The sequence below is a fragment of the Cetorhinus maximus genome, chromosome 7, assembly GCF_964194155.1.
Source record: "Cetorhinus maximus chromosome 7, sCetMax3.hap1.1, whole genome shotgun sequence".
NCBI lineage: Eukaryota > Metazoa > Chordata > Chondrichthyes > Lamniformes > Cetorhinidae > Cetorhinus > Cetorhinus maximus.
Genome location: NC_135885.1, coordinates 113162758 through 113185443, shown reverse-complemented (window position 1 = coordinate 113185443; position 22686 = coordinate 113162758). Strand labels below are relative to the sequence as shown.

The following is a 22686-nucleotide window of genomic DNA, read 5'->3' as shown; positions in this document are numbered from 1 at the left end:
CTGTACTGGAACAGCTTGGCTAGGGGCGTGGCAAGTTCTGGAGCACATCTTCAGTACTATTGCTGGAATATTGTCAGGGCCCATAGCCTTTGCACTATCCAGTGTTTTCACGTGGAGTGAATCAAATTGGCTGAAGACTGGCATCTGTGATGCTGGGGGCCTCTGGAGGAGGCAGAGATGGATCATCCACTCGGCACTTCTGGCTGAAGATTTTAGTAAATGTTTCAGCCTTATCTTTTGCACTGATGTGCTGGGCTCCCCCATCATTGAGGATGGGGATATTTGTGGAGCCCCCTCCTCCAGTGAGTTGTTTAATTGTCCACCACCATTCACGACTGGATGTGCCAGGACCGCGGAGCTTAGATCTGATCCGTTGGTTGTGCGATCCCTTAGCTCCATCTATCACTTGCTGCTTATGCTCTTTGGCATGCAAGTAGCCCTGTGTCATAGTTTCATCAGGCTGACACCTCATTTTTAGGTATGCCTGGTGCTGCTCCTGACATGCCCTCCTGTACTCTTCATTGGGCCAGGGTTGATTCTTTGGCTTGATGGTAATGGTAGAGTGGGGGATATGCCGGGCCATGAGGTTACAGTTGTGGTCAAGTACAATTCTGCTGTTGCTGATGGCCACAGCGCCCCATGGATGCTCAGTATTGAGTTGCTAGATCTGTTTGAAATCTATCCATTTAGCGCAGTGGTAGTGCCACGTAACACGATGGAGGGCATCTTCAATGTGTAGGCGGGACCTTGCCTCCAGAATGACTGTGCGGTGGTCATTCCTACCGATACTGTCATGGACAGATGCACCTGTGGCAGGCAGGTTGCTGAGGATGAGATCAAGAATGTTTTTCCCTCTTGTTGGTTGTCTCACCACATGCCACAGATGCGTTTGTTGTGGAAGATTCCCAACTGCAGGCCTGTGTGTGCCCTACTAAGCCAGTCAGCAGATTTGTATATTAAAGGCCCATAGTAGGTCCACTGTATGAAGAGCCCGCCAGCTACATGGAGGTGGCCTCACATCGGCAGCCTGGGGGTGCAATAAGGGCTGCAGGATCCAAGGCACAAAGAGAGGGCCATGGGCATGGAAGCCACTGCCTGCAATGGACCATCTGGAAGGTAGTTTTAAACTTTCAATCTACCTCTCCATGCTTGTGATCTCCCAGCTGCCTCAGCAGCAGCTCGGCACTCTTGGTGTTGGTGCTGAGGCTCCTGCCAGATCTGATGGGGGCTGGCTGATAAACTTTTTCGAGCAGGGTAACCTTTTTCTTCACTGCTGGGTGATAGTCTGGCAGAGTAGATCACCCAGCCTTTACAGAACCTGTCTTTTGTTTCAATCAAATGAAGATCGGATAGCTTCTAGAACGGGTGGACAATCTGGTTTGACACGTAACCCATGCAGTAAAATTGAGAATTTATCTTTGAGTCTCTTATTCCAGAACTGATTCTGTTAGAAATCGTTGTAAGCCATTTTCTGGCATTTTTAATGGAGCTTGTGTAATTTTAAATTTTAGTCTCATGATAGTTCAATAGAATGTGAGGTATTAGAGGAAATGTACTCTCTTGGCAAATATTGTATCAGTTATATAAATGATTGTACTGTCATGTGTATTCCCTTTCTCTCTAGTCAAGTCATATTTCAATTATCTAAATACTTAAAATTAATCTTGGCCAGTCTTGCTTATTTTGTGAGTAGTAAAATTAAAAAAAACACTACAGTGATGACACCTTCACCCAAAATGGGATTACTCAGCTGTACACGTGGGAGTTTCAAATGTTCACTGTCGACAAGGGAAGAATGTCTTCTGATCTGTAAACTGGCAGCTGTTTACCCATCTAAATTGAAAATTTTGTTCTCTTTTAACAACTCTTGTAACCTTGAAACAAACCTGCTATACTGACTGGCTGGCTATCTCTGAATCCTTCTTAGTGGAGCAAGTAGAAAATGGGATTCCATCTAACTTGTTATCATACAGTGAGATCATGGCAGATGTGATGATCAAAATGTCCTCTATTTGAAATATCCTGGAAGAACTTTCTACACTAAGTGTAGGAGGTGCATCAGAATGTCCAGGTTTCACCTGAGGCAGACTGAATGCAGTGGTTCAGATATTTACCAAATCATTACCATTTAACCATCCAAATCAGTATTTGGCACAGAAAGCTAAACATCTTTTAAAAACTTGTTGCTAGAAAAGCCCATTCTGAGGGCAGAATTTAGCCCTTGGCTGGCGTGCGGGCCCTACCGGCTCAGCGGCGGGAGGACAGCCAACCCCCGCCACCGAAACGGGGCTCGCTGCCATTTTGAGTGGGTGGGCCAATTATGGCCCGCCCAGCGACCTGCCCGACAGGAAGTGCTGTGCGCTTCCTGTGCGGGGGTGGGGGAGGGAATCCCCAACTGTCAAAGTGCGCTTCCTGACGCAAAGTGCTGTCTCAGGGAGAGCGCTGACAGGTAAGAAAAGTCAAAAAATAGAAAAATTAAAACATTATTAACATGTTCTCCTCATGTGACAATGTCACACGAGATGGGACATGTTAATAAAAAGGACATAAACTTTATTAGACTTTTTAAAAATGGACATGAAACCTCATCCTGCCAGTGGGTGAGGTTTCATGCTTTATCAGGAGCCCGCTGGGCCTCCTGGCCTGCCCGCCAGCCTTAAGGTTGGATGGGTAGGTCTTTAATTATCTTAACTGGCCTGTCAGTGGCCTCAATTGGCCATTGACAGGTCGGCAGGCAGACAGCTGATTTCGCTGTCCGCCTGCCTTCCTAAAAATTTAAGGGGATCAGGATGATGTTGGGGGTTCCTCCCGACATCATCCTGCGTCATTTTCCCGTCGGCGAGTGGGCCCCACCCCCAAATTGTCGACGGGAAAATTCAGGCCTGAGAATCTAATTGCATCCAATGTCACTTTTAGCCTGCGTCATTCTGTGCAAATGAAATGCAGCAAACATTGTGGCAAGAAGAAACAGAGTTTGATCCTGCTAGCCACACACCAAGATTTTAGTCCCAGTTGTGTCAAAATTTGGGTAAACTGATGGATGAGAAGTTGTCATAAAATCTGCCATAACAACCTGCCACTCATTGGCCGGGACCTTCCCGTCCCTCATGCGGTGGGTTTCAAGGCGAGTGGGAGCGGAGCTTTCAGTGGGAGCCAAAAAGTCGGAAACCCACTGGCGTGAAAACAATTTGTAGTTCTCCCAATGGCGGGTTAATGGCGGGTCGGTTATCCCATTGACTAGTGGCGTGAATGCCATTAGCATTTGTTAACATCTCATGAACATGCATTAAAATGGCTGCTCGCTGGAATCTTCTCACGCCTTCCAATCTTGGGTCACGCCAATGGGAAATTACGTCGATGTCAAATCCATTTGAAAATGAGTGGCATGCACAAGCCGGGACTTACCTTTAGGGCCTTGATCAGTTTGCAGACAAAAGGAAGATGATGGAGGCTTACAGCTACCGGACCCTGGAGGAACACATGCATCGGATGGTAATTGGAGCCTCGTCCACATGGCCCCTCCGCGAAGCAGCTTTCAGAAAGTGGGAGGTCTCCACACAGCAGATTCGACTTCACTGAGGTTTTGGACTTTCAGGGACTGCGCTGTGGCTTTGGACCAACTTCCAGGGGCTTCAGCATGGGGGATGGGAGCCTCGAGCCGTAGGATGGAAGGCAGCAGGTGGTACTAATGGGTGGCAAAGAGGAGGGGGCGAATGTCCAGCTGTGAAACTGGGGCAGGGGGCCAATGTCCAGGGAAACGTACTCACAGGGAGGGGTCATTGGAGTCAACGTCTGACTCCTGGAGTGTGAACTCAGAGTGGGTGTGATAGGAGAGGATGCTTAAGGTAACGGGGCAGTGGGAGCCAGTAGGGTGGGAGGGTGAAGGTTCGGCAGTGCCTGGTGAAGGGGCAGCGAGCATTGGTAGGACACAGTGATAGACTCAGACACAAGGAGGGATGGGGGTGGGCAGGAGGAGGTCGAGGAGGGAAATGTGAACGGGAGTGGTATGCTCTGGAAGGAAGGGAATGCGCACATTCACCTGGGCATTCTGGAAAGAAGAGTTTGGGCTGGAGGGTGACAGTTGGAAGGTTGAAGGTGATGCCAGGGGAACCAATGGTGATGGGGAAATGGACATAGGTGAATGGTGGAGGGGAAATAGAGGGGTAGCTCATAAACAAAGTCACTACAACCAGAGTTCTCAAATCGAAAGTGAGCGGAGCCTTGTGTTGGATGGGCACAGGTGCTGCATGGGAGTTGGGTCAGTGTGTGGGCCGAGATGGAGGTCATCTCAGCTGGACAACAGAAATGGAACCACAGCAGGCATTATTGAATATGCTAGGGACCAGTGAGATGAGTTGGATGGATGAAGGCTCCACGTGCACGGGAGAGTGCATGCACAAGGCTATGAGGCACTGCCACAGACACTTCTCCCTGCAGATTCAGTCGTGGGGTTGGCTGCGTGCAGGAAAACTGCTTAGGGGGTGTGGGGTGGGTGGGGGTGGGCCTTGCAAAGCCTTTAAAAGGGTGCTGAAAGATAACAGCAGACAATATGCATTGAAAGTGAATATATTTGCAGACGGTCGATTAGTGACAATTATTGTTCACAAGCTGTGATCGAATTTTTTTGATTTTTCTCTGCCTTCCACTCCTTCTAGGTGCTGCCCTGACATCCGCAGTAGGGGTGGAGGCAGCCTGTGGAGTTGTTTGCCCTCTTGTCTTTGGTGACTTTGGCGGTCGTCCTCTTTGAGGGTTTCAAACACCGATGTTTCCCCGCCTCTTGCTGACTATCTACCAAGAGTTGGAAGGCCACTTCCAGAGCCTCGTCACTTGACTTGGACTGAGCAGGGTGGTTGTTCTCCAGCAGACCTCCAAGTGCCGGAGACCTGGCCTGTCCCTGCGACCGACTGCTGCGGGGTTATTAGTGAAGTGTTCTCCAGAAAGTCAGCCCGAGCTTCATTGAGAGATGTGCCCCACCGAGGTGGGTGTCTATGCACTGCTGGAGGGGGTGGGTGAGCTCTGTGATGGTTCTTCATTATCTTCCTCCTTGGGTGTGGACTGGGGACTGGGAGTTCTGGTGGTGTTCCTTGTGGGCCTTGATCTGCAGGTGATTATATGATAGAGAATGGAGTTTTAGTAGATGCGCTTCAGGAATATAAGACTGCATGTCACTTGCTGTGATTGTCAGGATATGATGACATCATGGAGAAGTGATCCATACTGGGTTGGTGAGACAATCTGATCTCCCCTTCCCCACGGGAGCGATCCCTGTCCTCCCCAGCTTTCTTGAACTCTGTGAGGTCAATGATGTTGGCCGTGCCCCCCAATGTCCGGGAACTTTCCCGCCTGTTGTGGGCAAGTTTGGCCTGGATGAAGGTAAGAAAGACATGTGATGAGAAGGGATGGAGCATAGGTTAGCAAAGATCCATGCCCCCTGTGTGTGGTGTGCCCTCCCTGTAGGGCTGAGGATGCGCAGCATGATAGATGGGGTGATGGTGATGCAAAAGGTTCCTTTAGTCTATCAGTGCTGATATGCGTCCCCTGGTAATGGTGTGTGAGACCCCTGAAGAGGGTAGCTACTTGAGCACATGATGCCACGATGAGAGTTTGATATTAGAGGGAGTTGAAGGATGACTTACCCTGGCGGAGCAGATGAGATCATTTATCCTTTTCCTGCACTGGACCTCTTTCTGACCTCCTTGGCGATGTCCTTCCAGGCTGGGGAGGTGAGGCTGGTGATAGAGCATATCCCTATGCGCCTGCACTCCTCTGATAAAGGCCTGGAGGGTGTCATGTCTGAAGCGGGGTGATGCCGCCTTCTTGTGCATGGAGGACACCTGTAACAGTCTCCTGGAGACAGCTGGACTGCAGAGAGTGAGATGTATGTGTTTGACTGGCATTTAAATGTGACGCCCTGATCTTCGACCCCGCCAACTGACGGCAGGGCGGACGAATTGGCTCCTGACCCACCAGGTCAATCGGCACAATACTCAACCGTGAATAACGAATGAGCTTCCAAGCGCTGACTCGGATGTGAGTTTCCTCCATTTTGAGCAGCAGGGTAGGCGGTGCCGAAACCACCCATCACCACACTTCGTCTCATAAATGGAAAATTCCACCCCTTGTCTTTATGAGCAAATGATCAGAAACAGATTAACAATTTTATTTGCATTCTTTAATGCAGGATCTATAACCTGTACAATTTCACCATGGACATTCTGTGCTCCTATTCATGTCTTCTTGGTACATTTGTCTTTGTTATGTCTGACTCTGCACCTTGCTGTTGCATCACCTTACGCAAATATACAAAATACCACCAGTAAATTAGTCCAGACGGCCTTCCTCAATGAGACCATGTCCCGATCACCAGCATGTATGTTTGTTTCTTAAACAACTTAAATAGAAACTGATAGTGCCAATTGATGTTGTAATGATGAAAAATGGGATTCCACTACATTCTAGACTGCAACTACAGCCTGCTTCACACCACGTGACTAAAAGAATCCCACCAAAATTAATTCATACCAAGGATATTTTTTAATGTTTTATGTTACCATTCACAAGTCAAGCATGTACATTGTATACTGTGTGTGATATGTTAAATATGTTATTGAATGAAATTAACATTTTTCACTTGGTGTTTGCGCATGTATTTAGTGTTAGACTCAAATATCTTCTCATGTAATAACTTGTATATATGTGCATTTTTAATTGCTCCAATATTGAAATTTGATTGGGACTGACAAATCTTTTTATTCCTTTAATATAATTCCCTAAAATCTGCTTTTTGTTCTTATAGAATTCTTCAGAGAACTGTTGGAAAATTCTGAGAAGTCACTGAATGACATGTTTATACGGACATATGGCCGATTGTACATGCAGAATTCAGAAGTGTTCCAGGATCTCTTCACAGAACTAAAGCGATACTACACAGGTGGCAATGTAAACCTGGAAGAGATGCTCAACGATTTCTGGGCCCGTTTACTAGAACGTATGTTCCAGCTGGTAAACCCTCAGTACCATTTCACAGAGGACTACCTCGAATGCATCAGCAAATACACCGACCAGCTCAAACCATTTGGAGATGTGCCTCGAAAGCTGAAGATACAGGTGACAAGGGCTTTTGTTGCAGCTCGGGCCTTTGTGCAAGGTTTGACTGTTGGCAGGGAAGTTGCCAATAGAGTATCAAAGGTAAGTGAGGAATTCTTCCAGTTTGGATATTGCAAATGGTATTCACAAAGCATAAACATTATCTCCAAATTGACTGGCACCATGGAACAGCATTATTTATGTAGGTACCTGTCAGTCAGTTATTCAGAAGGGTAAAGATTTACATTGAACTACTTAGAATTGCAAAGAATATACAGCAAGAAACAGGCCATTTGGTATGACCAGTTCCTGCCAGCATTTATACTCCAAACCATTCTTGCTCACCTAACTATATTGACATAATCCTCTATTCCTTTCTCCCCCATATGCTCATCTAATCTTCACTTAATTGTATCTATACTATTTGCCGCAACCACTCCTTGTGCCAGCAAGTTCCAAATTCTCAGCCCTCTGATTTTTCTAGTGACTATCTTACATTCAAGGTCTATAGTTTTGTTCTTCCCCGCAAGTGGAAACACTACCCTGTCATAAACTTTTATAATTTTAAAGCCCAATTAGGTTAGCGACCTTCACTTTTCAAGAGAAAAGGGAAGTAGCCTGTTCATAATAAAAAAACAGAAAATGCTGGAAAAATTCAGCAGGTCTGACAGCATCTGTGGAAAGAGAATCAGAGTTAACATTTTGAGTCTGAGTCTAATGTTTCAGAGCTCTGAAGAAGAGTCAATGGACTCAAAACATTAATTCTGTTTCCCTCTCCACGTGTGCTGTCAGACCTGCTGAGTTTTTATGTTTTTATTTCAGATTTCCAGCATCTGCAGTATTTTGCCTTTATCAGTAGCCTGTTCATTCCTTACTAATAATTATAACTTTGCATTTCAATCCTCCTTGTAAGTTTGTTTACAACCTCTCCAGTACTTCTGAATCCTCTTTATAATTTGGTGACCAGAAATGTACACAATACTCCAAATGCTCTCTAACCAAGGTTCAATACAAGTTTAACATAGCTTCTCTGCTTTTCAATGCAATCTCTCTAGAAATAAGCCCCAGTGCCTAAGTTGTTTGTATTTTTCTTTGGCTTTATTACTCTGCATCACAACTTGTAGAAATTGAAGTATTTGTACTCCCCAAATTCCTTTACTCCTCTACCCCATTTATATTGTCATTTGCCAAATAATATGTGACCTCTTTATTTTCTTACCAAAATGTAATACCTCACACGTATCTGTGTTGAAATCCATCTTCCCATTCTGCAAGTTTAATAAAACTGGTTGTAGTTTGTTGCAGTCCTCTTTAATATTGACTAGCCCTATTGACATCATCTGAAAACTTAAAAATGGTATTTTTGATTCTAAAGTCTAAATTGTTAAGAAACATTGTGATCAAAAATGGCCCCAGCATTGATCCACTTTCTTCTGCCACTTGGAATAGTTACTCTTTAACCCCATTCCTTGTTTCCTGTGTTCTGATGTTATTCAATAATTTATTATTTGGCACCTTATCAAAGGTCTTTTGGAAATCTAAATAAATTACATCTACTGCTCATATTCTAAGCAGATTGTTAAGAATAATAATTTCTGCATTTTCATGATGGCAGGTGTCAGGCTAACTGGACTGTCGTTCTCTCTCTTTCCTATTGTTACAGACAGGAGGGGGGTTAATTTAAACAGCCCTCTCACTACCCATCTGTAAACCGGAAGGTGGTTTTGATTTCAGATTTGTCTCTTTTATAAGTGGTGGCGTAGTTTCTCCAACCCTCCAGTTTAGAGTGATCCACGACTCCATTAATAACCCCACAGCAAACTAAAGATAAGGCAAAAATAAGAGTTAGTTTATTTTACGCACACATACAAAAGACAGGAAGGGGTTTTTCAATGTCCGTCCCTTTTGCATTCATACGAGAAAAGAGGGATAAGGGAAAGAAAGGGGTACAGGGCAAGACCATGATAAAAATAAGAGCTATGGTTTCACGTGAGTCCAGAGTCCAGAATCAAAAGATCAATGGTGTATTCCTTCAGAGGTTAGTGGGCTGAAACTTTTGCAGGGTGATCTGTCTTCCCAGAATCAAGGACTTCCCCGACGGGAAAGGGCATGTAGAGATCAATTAGTCTTATGGGCCCAGATACAGGAGTTCCGATTTTCCAGTAGTGCACAGTGTAGATGAGGGCCAGGCAATTTACCTAGTCAGAGCTGCTGCTACCTTAAGATAAAAGCAAAATACTGCGGATGCTGGAAATCTGAAACAAAAACAAAAAATTGATGGACAAACTCAGCAGGTCTGACAGCATCTGTGGAGAGAAAGAATTAACATTTTAAGTCCAGAAGAGTCATCTGCACTCGAAATGTTAACTCTTTCTCTCCACAGATGCTGTCACACCTGCTGAGTTTTTCCAACAACTTTTGTTCTTGTTTCTGCTGCTACCTTGTTAGGTGGTAAAATAGTAGACTGCCTGGGTTCGGTTCCACACGGCAATACTACTTGGTCATGTGACGTGGCTCCCACTTCTTCACCTGGGTGTTGGTCAAAGGATGTATTTTCCCAGGTCTGGAATTTTGAGGTGTTTAATAAAGGAGTCAGGGTCCCTTTTGTTCTTACAAACATACTGTCTCCTTTGGCGAGAGTTTTGCCTTAGAAATGTAAAGGGTGTTGGTGCATTTCTTTGGAATTTGATCATCTACAGTCACAGGGAGCATTAGTGACTCTTTAAAGGTAACGAGGCTCCTGCTGGTTTCTGAAGGTTAGAAATTCCTCTGGTGTGAGTTGCAGCTAGTCAGGCATGTCAGGATAAGGCCTTTGTCCATTTCTAAAATAAAATAATAATTTCATAAAGTAGCCAGGTTGACGTGGCTATTCTCCTTCCTGTCTTCTGGACGGGTCACGATCTTCAATAGTGGTGTTGCATTTACTAATTTCCAATCTGCTGGGACCATTCGAGACTTTCTGTTTTGAATTCTGTTCTGACTTTTCCATCATTGCTCAGAAGGTAGCGACACTCTTGGATCTGAGTCAAGAGGTTGTAGGTTCAAGTCTCACCCCAGTGACTTGAGTACAAAAGTCTAGGTTGACACTCCAAGGCAGTGCCAAGGGAATACTATGCTGTCAGCAGTGCTATCTTCAAGATCCCCATGGCACTATTTTGAAGAAGGGCAAGAGAATTCACCGAGTACCCTGGCCAATATTTATCCCTAAATCAACAGCACTAAAATAAACTCTGGTCATTTGTTTGTGGGAGCTTGATCTGTGCAATTTGGCTGCAGTTTTTATTACATGACAACAATGTTACATTTCAAAACTTCATTAGCTGTGAAGTGCTTCGGGATGTTCTGAGTTTATGAAAGATGCCACAAAAATGAAAAGTATTTTTTTCGTATTTTTGATTTCTAGATGTTTCTCCTATTTTCTCCTCTAATACAGATTCCATTATTTTCTCCACCACATATGTTAATCTTAGTGGTCTATAATTCCAAGGAGGTGTTCTATCTCTCTTCTTAAATATAGGTATAATGTTAGCTGTACTCCAATCCTGTGGCTCTGAAGCTTTTTCTAATAAATTATTATGTATGTATAATAATTTAAAGCATTAGCATTCTAATACAGGGTTCTATATAGATGATGACTGTGGAAAATGGCTACCATTTTCAGGACATCATTTAGAAATGCATAGAAGCTACAACATGGAAACAGACAGTTCAGCCCAAACAATCCCTGTCTATGTTTACCCTCCAAAGGAGCAAATAGTCCTGATTAGATTTATCCATCCTGCTGCCATATCCCTTATAGAAGTTACATCAAGGGTTGGACTTTATGGGGCGCTGTGGCCCCTGCACTCCCCACCTGGCCAAAAAGTAGGTGGGGAGCCCGTCCACAGGACGAGCGGCTGCTTCACTGTTATTTTATGGCCATTGGACCATTAATAGGCTGGAGGTGGGTTTTTTGTCGCTCAGGGACAGGAAAACCCACCTCAGAGACCTGCTAGCCAATTGGATGGCCAGCAGCTCTGTAGTCCCAGCAGTGCCAGGCATGAGTGTTGACCATTGTTGGGACTACAGGCAATCCCCAACAGAGATCATCACAGGAGCCAGACACCAAGGTGAGTGGCAAAGTGGGTGGGAGGGTGGGGGAGGGATTTCGCCAGGATCATTTTGGCAGGTCCTGGCGAGGGGAGTGAAGGGGGCTGGGTTTGAGGGGCCAAGGGTAGAGTAAAGGGGGCAGTGTGATCTTGAGGGAGTGCCTCCAATGGGCAGAGGGAACCTGCAAAGGAGGTTACCCCACCCTTGTCTGATACCAGTCCTCGCAGCTAAAGCTGCTGGGTTACCCGCTTGGAGTAGGCCTCCCCTTACCATGGGTAAAATTGCAGTAGACAAGGATGAGGCCCTTAGGTGGCCACTAATTGGCCACATTAGGGCCTGAATAGACCAAAGGGTATTGGATTTTACGAGTCCCCGCACCTCCAGCCTTCAAACCCACCGGCAGGGGAGTATAAAATCCAGACCTAAGAAACTGTTTAATACAACAGGTCAATAGGCATGTATTTCTCATTAGGCATTCTATTTCCGACAATATTAAAATCTATACAAAGATTGTACATTGACAGAGTCAGTCAATATATAAGGGGTAGTCTTGGCTTAAAGCTCCAACCTTGCACTACTTAAAGCTGAGTTCCTTTGTTGAACATTTTCCTCTCGCCTTCTGACATGTAAACTCTTTCTTCCAGAGAGGATGGACCCTCTCCTCCTCTCCTCCCACCTGTTGGAGACAATGTAAGTTAATTTCCCTCTCTGTGGGAGAGAGAAAGAGACCAGGATGGACAATGACTCTCCTTTATGAAGGTTTCCTTCAGCTGACTAGCTAAAACGAGGAGGGAGGCATGCAGAATCTACCTTGTTATCAATCCATTCTGCTGCCATACACCATATCCTGATGAGGGCTAAAAGCAATCAATAACAAGGACTTAGGACCAACCCTGTCTTTCAAAACTGCTCCTTCTGTTATCAAACCATTGACAGTGCACAATGGAAGTGGATGGATGCGCATTAAAGGTGGAAGCATTCTGATTGGATGCATTTCTTTTATTTGTAAGATATTTTGTAAACTAGTGCAGCCTCAGATGGGTGGAATTGTCAACCTTATTGCTCCTCCAGGTCAAGAATGAAAACAGGAATGGTGTTAAGCCTATCATATCTCTATACTTGCCAAAATTTGTTCACCTACTATCAATATGACTGATGCAGTGGAATGGTTAAGTTGTCAAGTGCTCAGCAGTTTCAGTGTACTGACATCTGTGAATGGAGGGATTTTCCCATTTACTGTAGGATGTGAGGCAAGCTTAACTGGAAGTTTCATGCCAATTTTTGCAAGAAAAAAGCAGCTTTGAAATTCATTTCTCAGCCAAGTGTAAGTGGAATAGGCACTTGGGGCAAAGAAGTAAAATTTTGGTCTGTGCTGAAAGAAAGGCCAGTACGAGTTGGTGAATATATGTGGGAACAAGGTCAGACTGTAATAAGGCAAAATGTTCTTCCTGTACTCCCTAAACTGGCTCACTTCCCAGAATATTTACAAGCAGTATGCCGTGCATGGGCTCTTAAAACATTTCAGTCACCACAATTCATTCTTTATTTCTAATCAGAAGCCAAAACACTGCTCCAATAGTCTTCAAGGACCCAAAAGTTTGATATGATATATTGCTTACAATGAGGAATCTGTGTAAAACCCTGTATTTTTATTTTTGTGCATTTCACTGCCCTTTTTGATTAAGTTCCACAAATAGTTTTTATTACTATCAGTTTACTGAAAATGAATCCACAGTTCTTCGACATTGATGGTGAATGTTTCAGAATTGTGCATGTTTCAGAATTGTGCTGACCACTTTCATACGATAGATTATGGTTAATAACTTCAACTAGATGACATCGAGGGAATTGCCTTTCATAATCCTGCCTGAAATCCAACATATCAGAAAATGTGGGAGGTGGTCTAGTGGATATCTTTCCTAGCTCTTTGCCATACATACAATTATTTTCAGGGGCTGGCATCTGGTGGAGATGGCAAAAGAAGCAGGAGTAAATATTCAAATGGAGGTTAAGGGTTTTGTTACGGCCTCTTTTCTGTATAACCCCAGGAGCTTGCCTGCAAATGGATTCAACCTCATTGCTACTGCAATACCACTGGAGATATAGGTGGTGGGGAGAGGGGGGAGGATTGTGGGGTGTGCTATCTTCGAACAGCAGGAATCTCACCAGGAGCCTGTTGTGCATGTCTAATGAATCCCAGCCCAGGAAGATAGGTCATGGCTGGAAGAGATGCACTGCCAAAACTTTACCTCAAACAAGAAAACCCAGGCCAGGAAATTTATTGAACAAATTGCTTAAATATTTAACCTTGCTCAAATATGAGAATGTAGCCAAGCACATCAAGTAATGAAACCCGTGGGTTTTTCTGTCATATTTTCTGCCTCTGTTGTTTTTCAGAGTTCCAATGACTACAGTGTAATGTTGGTTTTTATACTGCTGCCATTGGTAAGATAATAATTGTGGGCAAAAGTCATTCTTTGAAGAGGACAGGAGTGAACATAGAACAAATCCACCAACATTTCATAGGGGAGGGAAGGAGAACTGCTTTTTGTTCCAAAGTGATGCATATTGGGTTGCCAAACTGAACCATACAGATCAAGAAAGCCCCACAGTCTGTGGTGAGTTAGTTGATCTCATCTAGATGAGCAGGAGCAGCATTATTGGCCTCCATGTCTTTTTGAGAAGAATGGGAAAATCAGCAGGAAACTGCCTGGTAGCTCTTTGGATTGTGGCAGCAGAGCACTGAAGTGACAGGATCGATCCTTCCAGTTTGGCTGCCGCCACAAACTTTGTTCTTGGCCACGTCCTAAAATAAATGTTGCTATCCACTTCAGGGCTTTCTCACTTTCTTTAAATTGGCGGCCACCTCTTCTAATGCTGCAACATCCTTGAAATTTCCCTGTTTCATAGCTGCAGACATCCTTTTGGTGGCTGGGGTCCTAGTGACAAGATGCTGTAAGTAAGTGTCTTTGATGAATAGCCATAAAATTGCCATTTGGCACTGACCTAAACACAATGATACACAACCATCACTAAAGTTTTCTGGTTTATCATCAGACTGACAGCATTGTATAATATAATGTGGGGAGCACCAGAGCACACAGCAGAGCCAGTTTGTTGGTGAATATTGCAGAAACATTGTTACCTCCTTCAAGACAGAAGATATTTATTTAAACATTAGAAATTACATAGAAGAATAGGCAGAGCATTCTAAAGGTATTCCCTCGACACTTTTTCTCTCCTTCAAATAAAACAAATGATCACAATGAATATGTTAAGATGTCAGTTAACTAACAACTAAAGATCAAACTGAATGAAAAAATGCCCACTTGCATTCATGTGCCAAGGGATATATGGCACCCTCTATGACCTTGATCTCAACACAAAGTCTGACTTTGTTTACAGAAAAGCACACAAATAGGTCAGTGGGTCATATTTAGTTTTGTGCATTCATTTTAAGATAAAGCAGATGTGTAGAAAGAAGAGCAGTAAAAAGTAATAAACTATTGTCCTCTTTGTATCATTACTCTGAGCAGTGACACACATCCTTAGACAGGCTCATGCAAAAAAAAATGTTTCTGAAGGTTTTGTTAAAGATAACTATGAGAAACCTGTGAAGAATTACACTGATGAGAAGAGGTAAACAAGAACAGCGAATATTGAATTCCAGCCAGACCTGGTTAGTTAGCTTAATAGCAGGAATGTTGGTATATATGCACAACTCACAGAGAATAGAACCATAAAAATTAAATCTAATGCACAGTTAATTAAAAAAGTTGAGATGTGTAAAAATACAAATGATTTGACCAGTTTAAACTTGTGTCTTCAGTATATGCACAAAGCAGATAGAAGAGCAATTTTAAAAATTCTTTCACAGGATGTAGGCATCACTGGCTAGGCGAGCATCAGCTGCCCATCACTAATTGTCCTTGAGAAGGTGGTGGTGAGCTGCCTTCTCGACCGCTGTAGTCCATGTGGTGTAGGTGCACCCACAGTGCTGTTAGGAAGGGATTTCCAGGATTTTGATCCAGTGACAATGAAGGAACGGCGATATATTTCCAAGTCAGAGTGGTGAGTGATTTGAAGGGGAACTTGCAGGTGATGGCATTCCCGTGCATCTGATGCCTTTGTCCTCCTAGGTGGTAATGGTCGTGGGTTTGGAAGGTGCTGTTGAAGGAGCCTTGGTAAGTTGCTGCAGTGCGTCTGGTGTATTGTACATGCGTCTGCCATTGAACGTCGGTGGTGGAGGAAGTGAGTGTTTAAGGTGTTGGGTGGGGGTGCCCATAAAACAGGCTGCTTTTTCCTAGATGGTGTCGAGCTTTTTGAATGTGGTTGGAGCTGCACTCATCCAGGCAAGTGGAGAGTATTCCATCACACTGGTGACGTGTAGATGGTGGACAGGCTTTGGGGAGTCAGGAGGTGAATTACTCGCTGCAAAATAGCCAGCCTCTGACCTTCTCTTGTAGGCACGGCATTTATATGTCTCGTCCAGTTCAGCTTCTCATCAGTGCTAACACCCAGCCCCACCGCCCGCCCCCATCCCCCTAGGATGTTGATGGTGGGAATTCAGCTAATGTAATGCCATTGAATATCAAGGGGAAATGGGGGGATTCTCTCTTGTTGCAGATGGTCATCACCTGGCTCGTGTGGTGCAAGTGCTACTTGCCATTTATCAGCCCAATCCTGAATGTTGCCAGATCATGCTGCACATGGACATGGTCTGCTTCAGTATCTATGGAGTCGTGAATGGTGCTGAACGTTGTGCAGTCTTCAGTGAACATCCCCACTTCTGACCTTATATTGGAGGGAAGGTCATCGATGAAGCAGCTGAAGATGGTTGGGCCTAGGTCACTACCATGAAGAACTCCTGCAATGATGTCCTGGAACTGAGATGATTGACCTCCAGCAGTCACAACCATATTCCTTTGTGCTAGGTATGACTCCAGTCAGTGGAGAGTTTTCGCCCTGATTCCCATTGACTCCAGTTTTGCTAGGGCTCCTTGATGCCACACTCAGTCAAATGCTGCCTTGATGTCAAGGGTAGTCACTCCTATATTTTATAAATATAAACTGCTGCATTCCTTTTTGTACTAGAATGTTACATACATACCTGAATTCCTAATGGGGCCTTTCAAGGGCAAAGCTCCCCACTGCCTGTGCAAATTCATAAATTTAGCTCTTAAGAGCCCACAATATGCTGTTGCTGGCATTAACATGCATTTTGCATATGTCATAAATGCATAAAGCATTTGTTTTCTTGTGTAATTGAAAGTAAATTTCAGGCTTATTCTGCGAGTATAGGGCTGTATACTTTGAAACACACTGGGAGTGAGAATGGTTCAGTAAGGTGCAGCGCACCTGTCAGGGGCTTTTTAACCCAGCCACTTTATTACCATAACATTTCCAATTAAAAATTTGTGTAACTAGGCATGATGATGACCCACATAAGGCAATTTCAACTCAGATTTTAAAGGGACATTCCAAACATGCAATCTGATGGAGTTTGAGAAACACAGAAGAAAGTGGCAGAATAGAGTCCAGATGCAAAAAGACTGTACTTTATTTTAGTGACTCCTCCCTAGATATGTTGCTAGGGGCTGTAAGGGTCATAGGGGGATACTCTTCCCTACTGACTGGAGGGCAAAAACCTATGAAACAAGGAAGGCATGGTTGGAGATTCCCCATGAGGTCAACAACAGTAGTGTGGTGCCATGCTCATCAATTCAATGCCAAAAGCAGTTTAATGACGTAGCCAGGGCAGGTGGTGAGTACAATGGCATATTTGATTACATGCTCAGTCTGCCTTCTCAAACCTACTTCAGAACATCACACCTCACAACAATTTACCTTAGAGGTGTACCCATCCATCTCTGTCTATGCACTTCCTCATATCCCCATCTGTTCATCCACCACTGACACTCATCCACATCCACATGAATGTCATTCCTCTTTCTCAGAGCCACCCTCAACAAATGTCCACCATTCATCTTTTCAACACGTGCCTTACCTTCACTCTCCCTTCCCTCATTGCAGGAGAAGAGGTCACAGAACATGAGGGAAAGGCAGAAAACCTGTGGTGGCCATCCAAGCATCTTGCAACTGGCAGCCTTAGTCAAGGAGGTGCTCTAGATCAGTGGAGTCTCTATGTACCTTGTCATCGGAGAAGAAGAGATGGATCCTTCTAACTGTCTAGTGACAGAACTAAATCTCAGACATTTACATGGCACACAACTCTCACTCATATTGACTTGATAACAACAGCGAATTAAATATGATTATGCACATAGTGATCATTTAAAACATTATTACGCCGACAATTTTAATTCATGCCTTTAATCTCCCACAGGGCCTTCAAGTGTCCCAAAGGAGTTTATGTAGGAGGATGATGACTAGTGCTGGTCACTAACCCTGAGGGTACAACATCGCAGGGTTCATGCAAACCATGCACCAAATCAAATACTCACACTTGGTGGGACCTGTGGGACAGATAGTTGGGATTTGTCGTGGTGACTGTCACACATCACAGGTGAGAATAAGAGGGTGATGGAGACAGCTACAGCAGTAGAGAGTCTGAGTCGGAGGCTGCAGGATGCTCCAAGCTCTGCTGAGCTGAACATTGATGCTGTACCTTAAGGGCCATTGATGAACATTTGAAGCAACAGTAAAATATGTGTGATGTATTGGTAGGTATTTCAGCTGGACAGTACACTTAGAGAGATTGGAGGTATCCATCTCAAACATGAGTGGCATGATGTCACAGGCCTTTGTGATATGTCTTCATCCATGGAAAGAGTACTCACTTGCATGGAGCATCAGGTGCAATCAGATAAGATTAGGCAGGCTTTCACCAATGTCTCGCACGCAATGAATGCCACCTTAAACAGGATTCATGAATCCCTAGTCTTGGTTGTTCTTCTGAAGCACAGTGCTGTCCAGCTGGCAAGATTGTGCAGGTAATGGCGAAAAGGAAGATAGATGTGGAGACTTGGCCAAAAGCACTTTCATTTCTTCCCTGTTGCCTCTCCCCATTCAATACTCCATACGCTGCCACTTGTTCTGATGGGTAATTATGTTCCTGCACAGAAGCAGGTGGAGCAGTCTTTGACAGTGCCCTCACAGGTTCCAAAACCCAGAGGACGTTTGCAATCTTAGCAGTCAGAGTAGTGATCAGCTGAAGCCACAGGGGTTGCACCATTTCCTATTGTCTTTTACATAGATGTAATCCATCCAGACCTGGGGAGGGTTTTGCCCCTTTGAAGTTTGACTAATCGATCAATTAGTCCCCCCTTCTTTCTTAATATCTTTTCTGACCTCCTTCAAATGCCATATTTACCTTGTTAATCTCCCTGGTAAATACGGAGGCAAAGTAAATTCTTCAATATCTCTGACCTTTCCCTCTCATTTCCTGTGGGTTTATCTGGTGCCTCCCTTCATGATCCTGTCCCTAGCCTGATTTCCCTTTTGTTACTTATGGGCAGAATTTTAACTCCAGCCTCCAAGATACGTGTGCTTCTCTAATTCTGGCCTTTCGCGCATCTCCAATTTTGATCACTCCACCACTGGTAACTTGCAGCTGTCAAAGCCCTAAACCCTGGAATTCCCTCCCTAAACCTGTTCGTCTCTCTACCACTCTTTACCCCTGTAAAGCACTCCTTAGAACCGACCTCTTTGACCAAGCTGTCGATAATCTGTATCAGTATCTCCTATGTGGCTCAATGATAAATTTTGTTTGATTTTTCGCTTCTATGAAATGCCTTTGGGATAGTTTATTACGTTGAAGCCAAGATGTAAATACAAGGGCCGGAATTTTCCGGCCTCTCCCACAGGCAGGATCTTCCGGTCCCGCCGAAGTCAACCAACATTTGAATGGCACGCCACATTTGCCGCAACGGCAGGACTGGAAAATCCCAGCCTAGTTGCTTTTGTTGTTAGATTTTGGTGGATTTTGTGTTTCGTAGCTGTGGGCATAATTTATGATTAATGTATGGATTTTGTTCATTCGATTTCATTCAATTTGTAAGGAATCATTGCATTCACAGATCATTTGCAATAATTAAGAAATCCAACTAGACCAGTGTTATTACTGGCGAGAAGCATCTCCAGGACAGATGCAGTTTATTTTTGTATAAGAGAGAGAATAGTGATTACTGTTTATGCTGGAAAGATTCACAAAGGGAGTGTCACTCAGGAAGCTTGCTGACAACTGGGATATGCAGATTTTTTTTCCAACCATTTGATTTTAAATCATTGAAGTAATTGTTTGTCTGCAGAACCAATGTTGCTTCAAGGCAGTAGCTCATGTATTTGGATAAGGAACATTGTTTGTGTTCTGGCAATAATATCAGAATGTTTATAAGCTGCAGTTCTCATTACTCCATCTGCAAGCCTTTAGTTTTCACGTACTATCCTTGACAATAATTACATCAGCTTTTAGGGTGGAGCAGTTGTGATCATGGATTCCTTCAATATTGTCGCACTTGCATTCAGCCAAATTCAATATGGCAAACTGGCAAAATATATATTTTCCACCCTCTCCCAAAAATTTGAAAATGATGAAGTATTCTAAATAATGCTCGCCATGATCCAAATTGTAGCCAGGGTATGGGGCAAAGGTTGGTCAATATCGCACCAGACACCTCCATACTCTGTGATACTTAAATATAAATTTAAAGGCTGAAAACAGTTTCTCTGACTTCAAGAGATAATGACCCAAGTAGATTTTAATCAGGGTACGGAATGCCAATTTTTCATTCTTGGGTTGTGAGCATCACTGGCAAGGCCAGAATTTATTGACCATCCCTAATTTTCCTTGAGAAGGTGATCTTGAATTGCTAATTTGAGTTTTCCGTCATGGTTTGATACAACTGGTAGGCCATTTCAGAGGGCAGTTAAAATTCAACCACATTGCTTTTAGTCTGGACTTACATATGGACCACCACCTGAAGAACATTAGTGAATAAGATGGAATTTTATGACATTCCCGTAGTTTCACAATCATTATTAATGAGACTGGGTTTTTAATTCCAGATTTATTAATGAATTGAATTTAAATTCCCTCAGCTGCTGTGGTGGGATTTGAATTCATATATCTGGAGTATTGGTCCAGGCCTCTGGATTAATAGCCCATTAACATTACCACTGTGCCACGTCTCCACGATCAGGTCACATTCTCATTGATGAACATTGTAAGTGCAATTGGTGAGTTTGGCTACTGTGTACGTTCACTCCGACTGTTAGCAAATGTGCTGACTGTGGTGATCATGTATTTTTTCCTACAATTTATCTAACTCATATGTTAACAATTTTTAAAATACCCAGAGAAGTATAAGGGTTATCTTTCATTTAAGAGCAAGTAGCATTAATTCGAGCTATGTTACTTGAAATGAATAATCCTATTAAATCTAATGTTCACCTGCAGCTTATACTCAATTTTATAAAAACCAGTTAATCCTTTCCGTCACTGTCTAACACTGAATCTGCTTCTAGTGGGACATAATTGGACCTCAGCCTCCTCAAGCGTGGCCTCTTGACAGCCATTAAGTTCATGTGAGTTTTGCTATATAGACTGATCATACAGCAGAATGAGCCCCTACAAACTCATTCCAGATATCATATGCAAAGAAATCAGTCAGGAAGTGAGCCTTGTCAGTGTAGCTTGTTACGGATGTGATGGTATCAGAGTGCCCACAATCATATTCCAAGCAGCTGGAAATGCTGTTCAAAAGCCAAGATAAGTTATTTTGACTTCATAACTTCATAGGGAGTCAAGATATACCAGAGCCTTGCAGTATATGTCAAGATGCAGCTTTCACGTTAAAATGTTGCGAAAGAGCATCTCAAAATGGTTTTGTAACAATGACTCTGAATGTTTTAAAATTGAGCAGGTTGGAGATAAATGACATTTTTAAAAACATCCATTTTTAATTAACTTTGTGCTCATCCAGGTGAAGGATTTTAGTGATGAGAAATGTGAAATGTCCTTTACATTCTCAAAAAGTTAGCCTAATGTTTTTTTTATTCATTGGATGTGGATGCCAGCATCATTGCCCATGTTCAGAGGGCATTTAAAAGTCAACCATGTAGGCCAGAACAGCAGATTTCTTTCCCTAAAGGACATTAGTGAACCAGATGGGTTTTTACAACAATTTCATGGTCATCAGTAGACTTTTAATTCCGGATTTTCATTGAATTCAAATTCCATCATCTGCTATGGTGGGATTTGAACCCAGGCCCTGAGAGCATTACCCTGGGTCTCTAGATTCCCAGTCCAGCCACTATGCCACCACCTTCCCCACAATTTACACTCTGTCAGCTTTGTGAATACTTTAGTTTTAAGGTTAATCTTCAAAAAGAGGCATTTCAAGAGCCAGCAGATACAAGGAAACTTTGGAAAGGCAAACAACTCTATAAATAAACGTGAAATTTAGGGCAGCATTTTTCTAGACCCTGGGTAGCAGGCTGGGACATGGGGGATGCAGTGAAATGGTGAAGGCTACATTGGGATAGCTCCCCTATGCAGTCCTGCCGCGGGGGAATTTTCTAAAGGATCTGCATTGAGTTGAATAAGCTGCGTGTTCCACAGAGGCGGGAGATCAATTTGCATTCTTACAGACCCTTTTAAGAGACATTTTACAGAGCCGCCAACATTTTGCTGATGGTGGAGCGGCCTCCTGCTATGTAGATTGGTGGTCTTCCTGTGGCAGCCCTGGGGGCCGTCAGAACTGGACGCACCATGACCCAAAGAGGGGGCCATGGGCAGGGAAGCCATTTCCCCCCCACCTCCCCAGCCATCCTGACCCCAGTGAACCCCCTGGAGGGGTCTCTGTCAGCCCTCTGAATTATTCATATTTTATTTACTTGGTGGCACCCGATGGTCTCCTGCCTTGAGGACACAGCCCTTTCTGTCAGGTCTTTGGCAATGACCGAGGAGAATGGAGGTATCTGGGACATCATCAGTCCAGACACTCTCTCCATGAGCATTTCATTAGACTGTGGTTCCCCTTGTTTAAAAAAAAATCACATTATTGTTGGTCCATACTTCCCCACCTTTCAATCCCTCTGTCACAATCACAATATCCTTTTTTAAAATTAATTTACGGGATGTGGGCATCGTTGACTAGGCCAGCATTTATTTCCCATCCCTAATTGCCCTTGAGAAGGTGGTGGTCAGCTGCCTTCTTGAACGGCTGCAGACCCTATGCTGTAGGTATACCTACAGTGCTGTTACAGAGATAGTTCCAGGATTTTGACCCAGCGACAGTGAAGGAACAGTGATATATTTCCAAGTCAGGATGGTGAGTGACTTGGAGGGGAACTTCCAGGTGATGGTGTTCCCATCTATCTGCCGCCCTTGTCCTTCTAGATGGTAGCAGTCCTGGGTTTGAAAGGTGCTGCCTTAGGAGCCTTGGTGAGTTTCTGCAATGCACCTTGTAGATGGTACATATTGCTGCCATCGTTCGTTGGTGGCGAAGGGAGTGAATGTTTATGGAAGGGGTGCCAATCAAGCGGGCT

General features: G+C 43.9%; 1 protein-coding gene across 1 annotated transcript in view; it reads left to right on the top strand.

Annotated features, from left to right (window-relative positions):
• Positions 1 to 22686, top strand: part of LOC144682985 (glypican-6-like) — a 1097394-nt gene that overhangs the window by 594477 nt on the left and 480231 nt on the right. The window contains exon 3 of the mRNA XM_078545918.1: positions 6797 to 7188. Coding sequence (XP_078402044.1) covers positions 6797 to 7188 — 392 coding nt within the window. The remainder of the gene's footprint in view (positions 1 to 6796; positions 7189 to 22686) is intronic.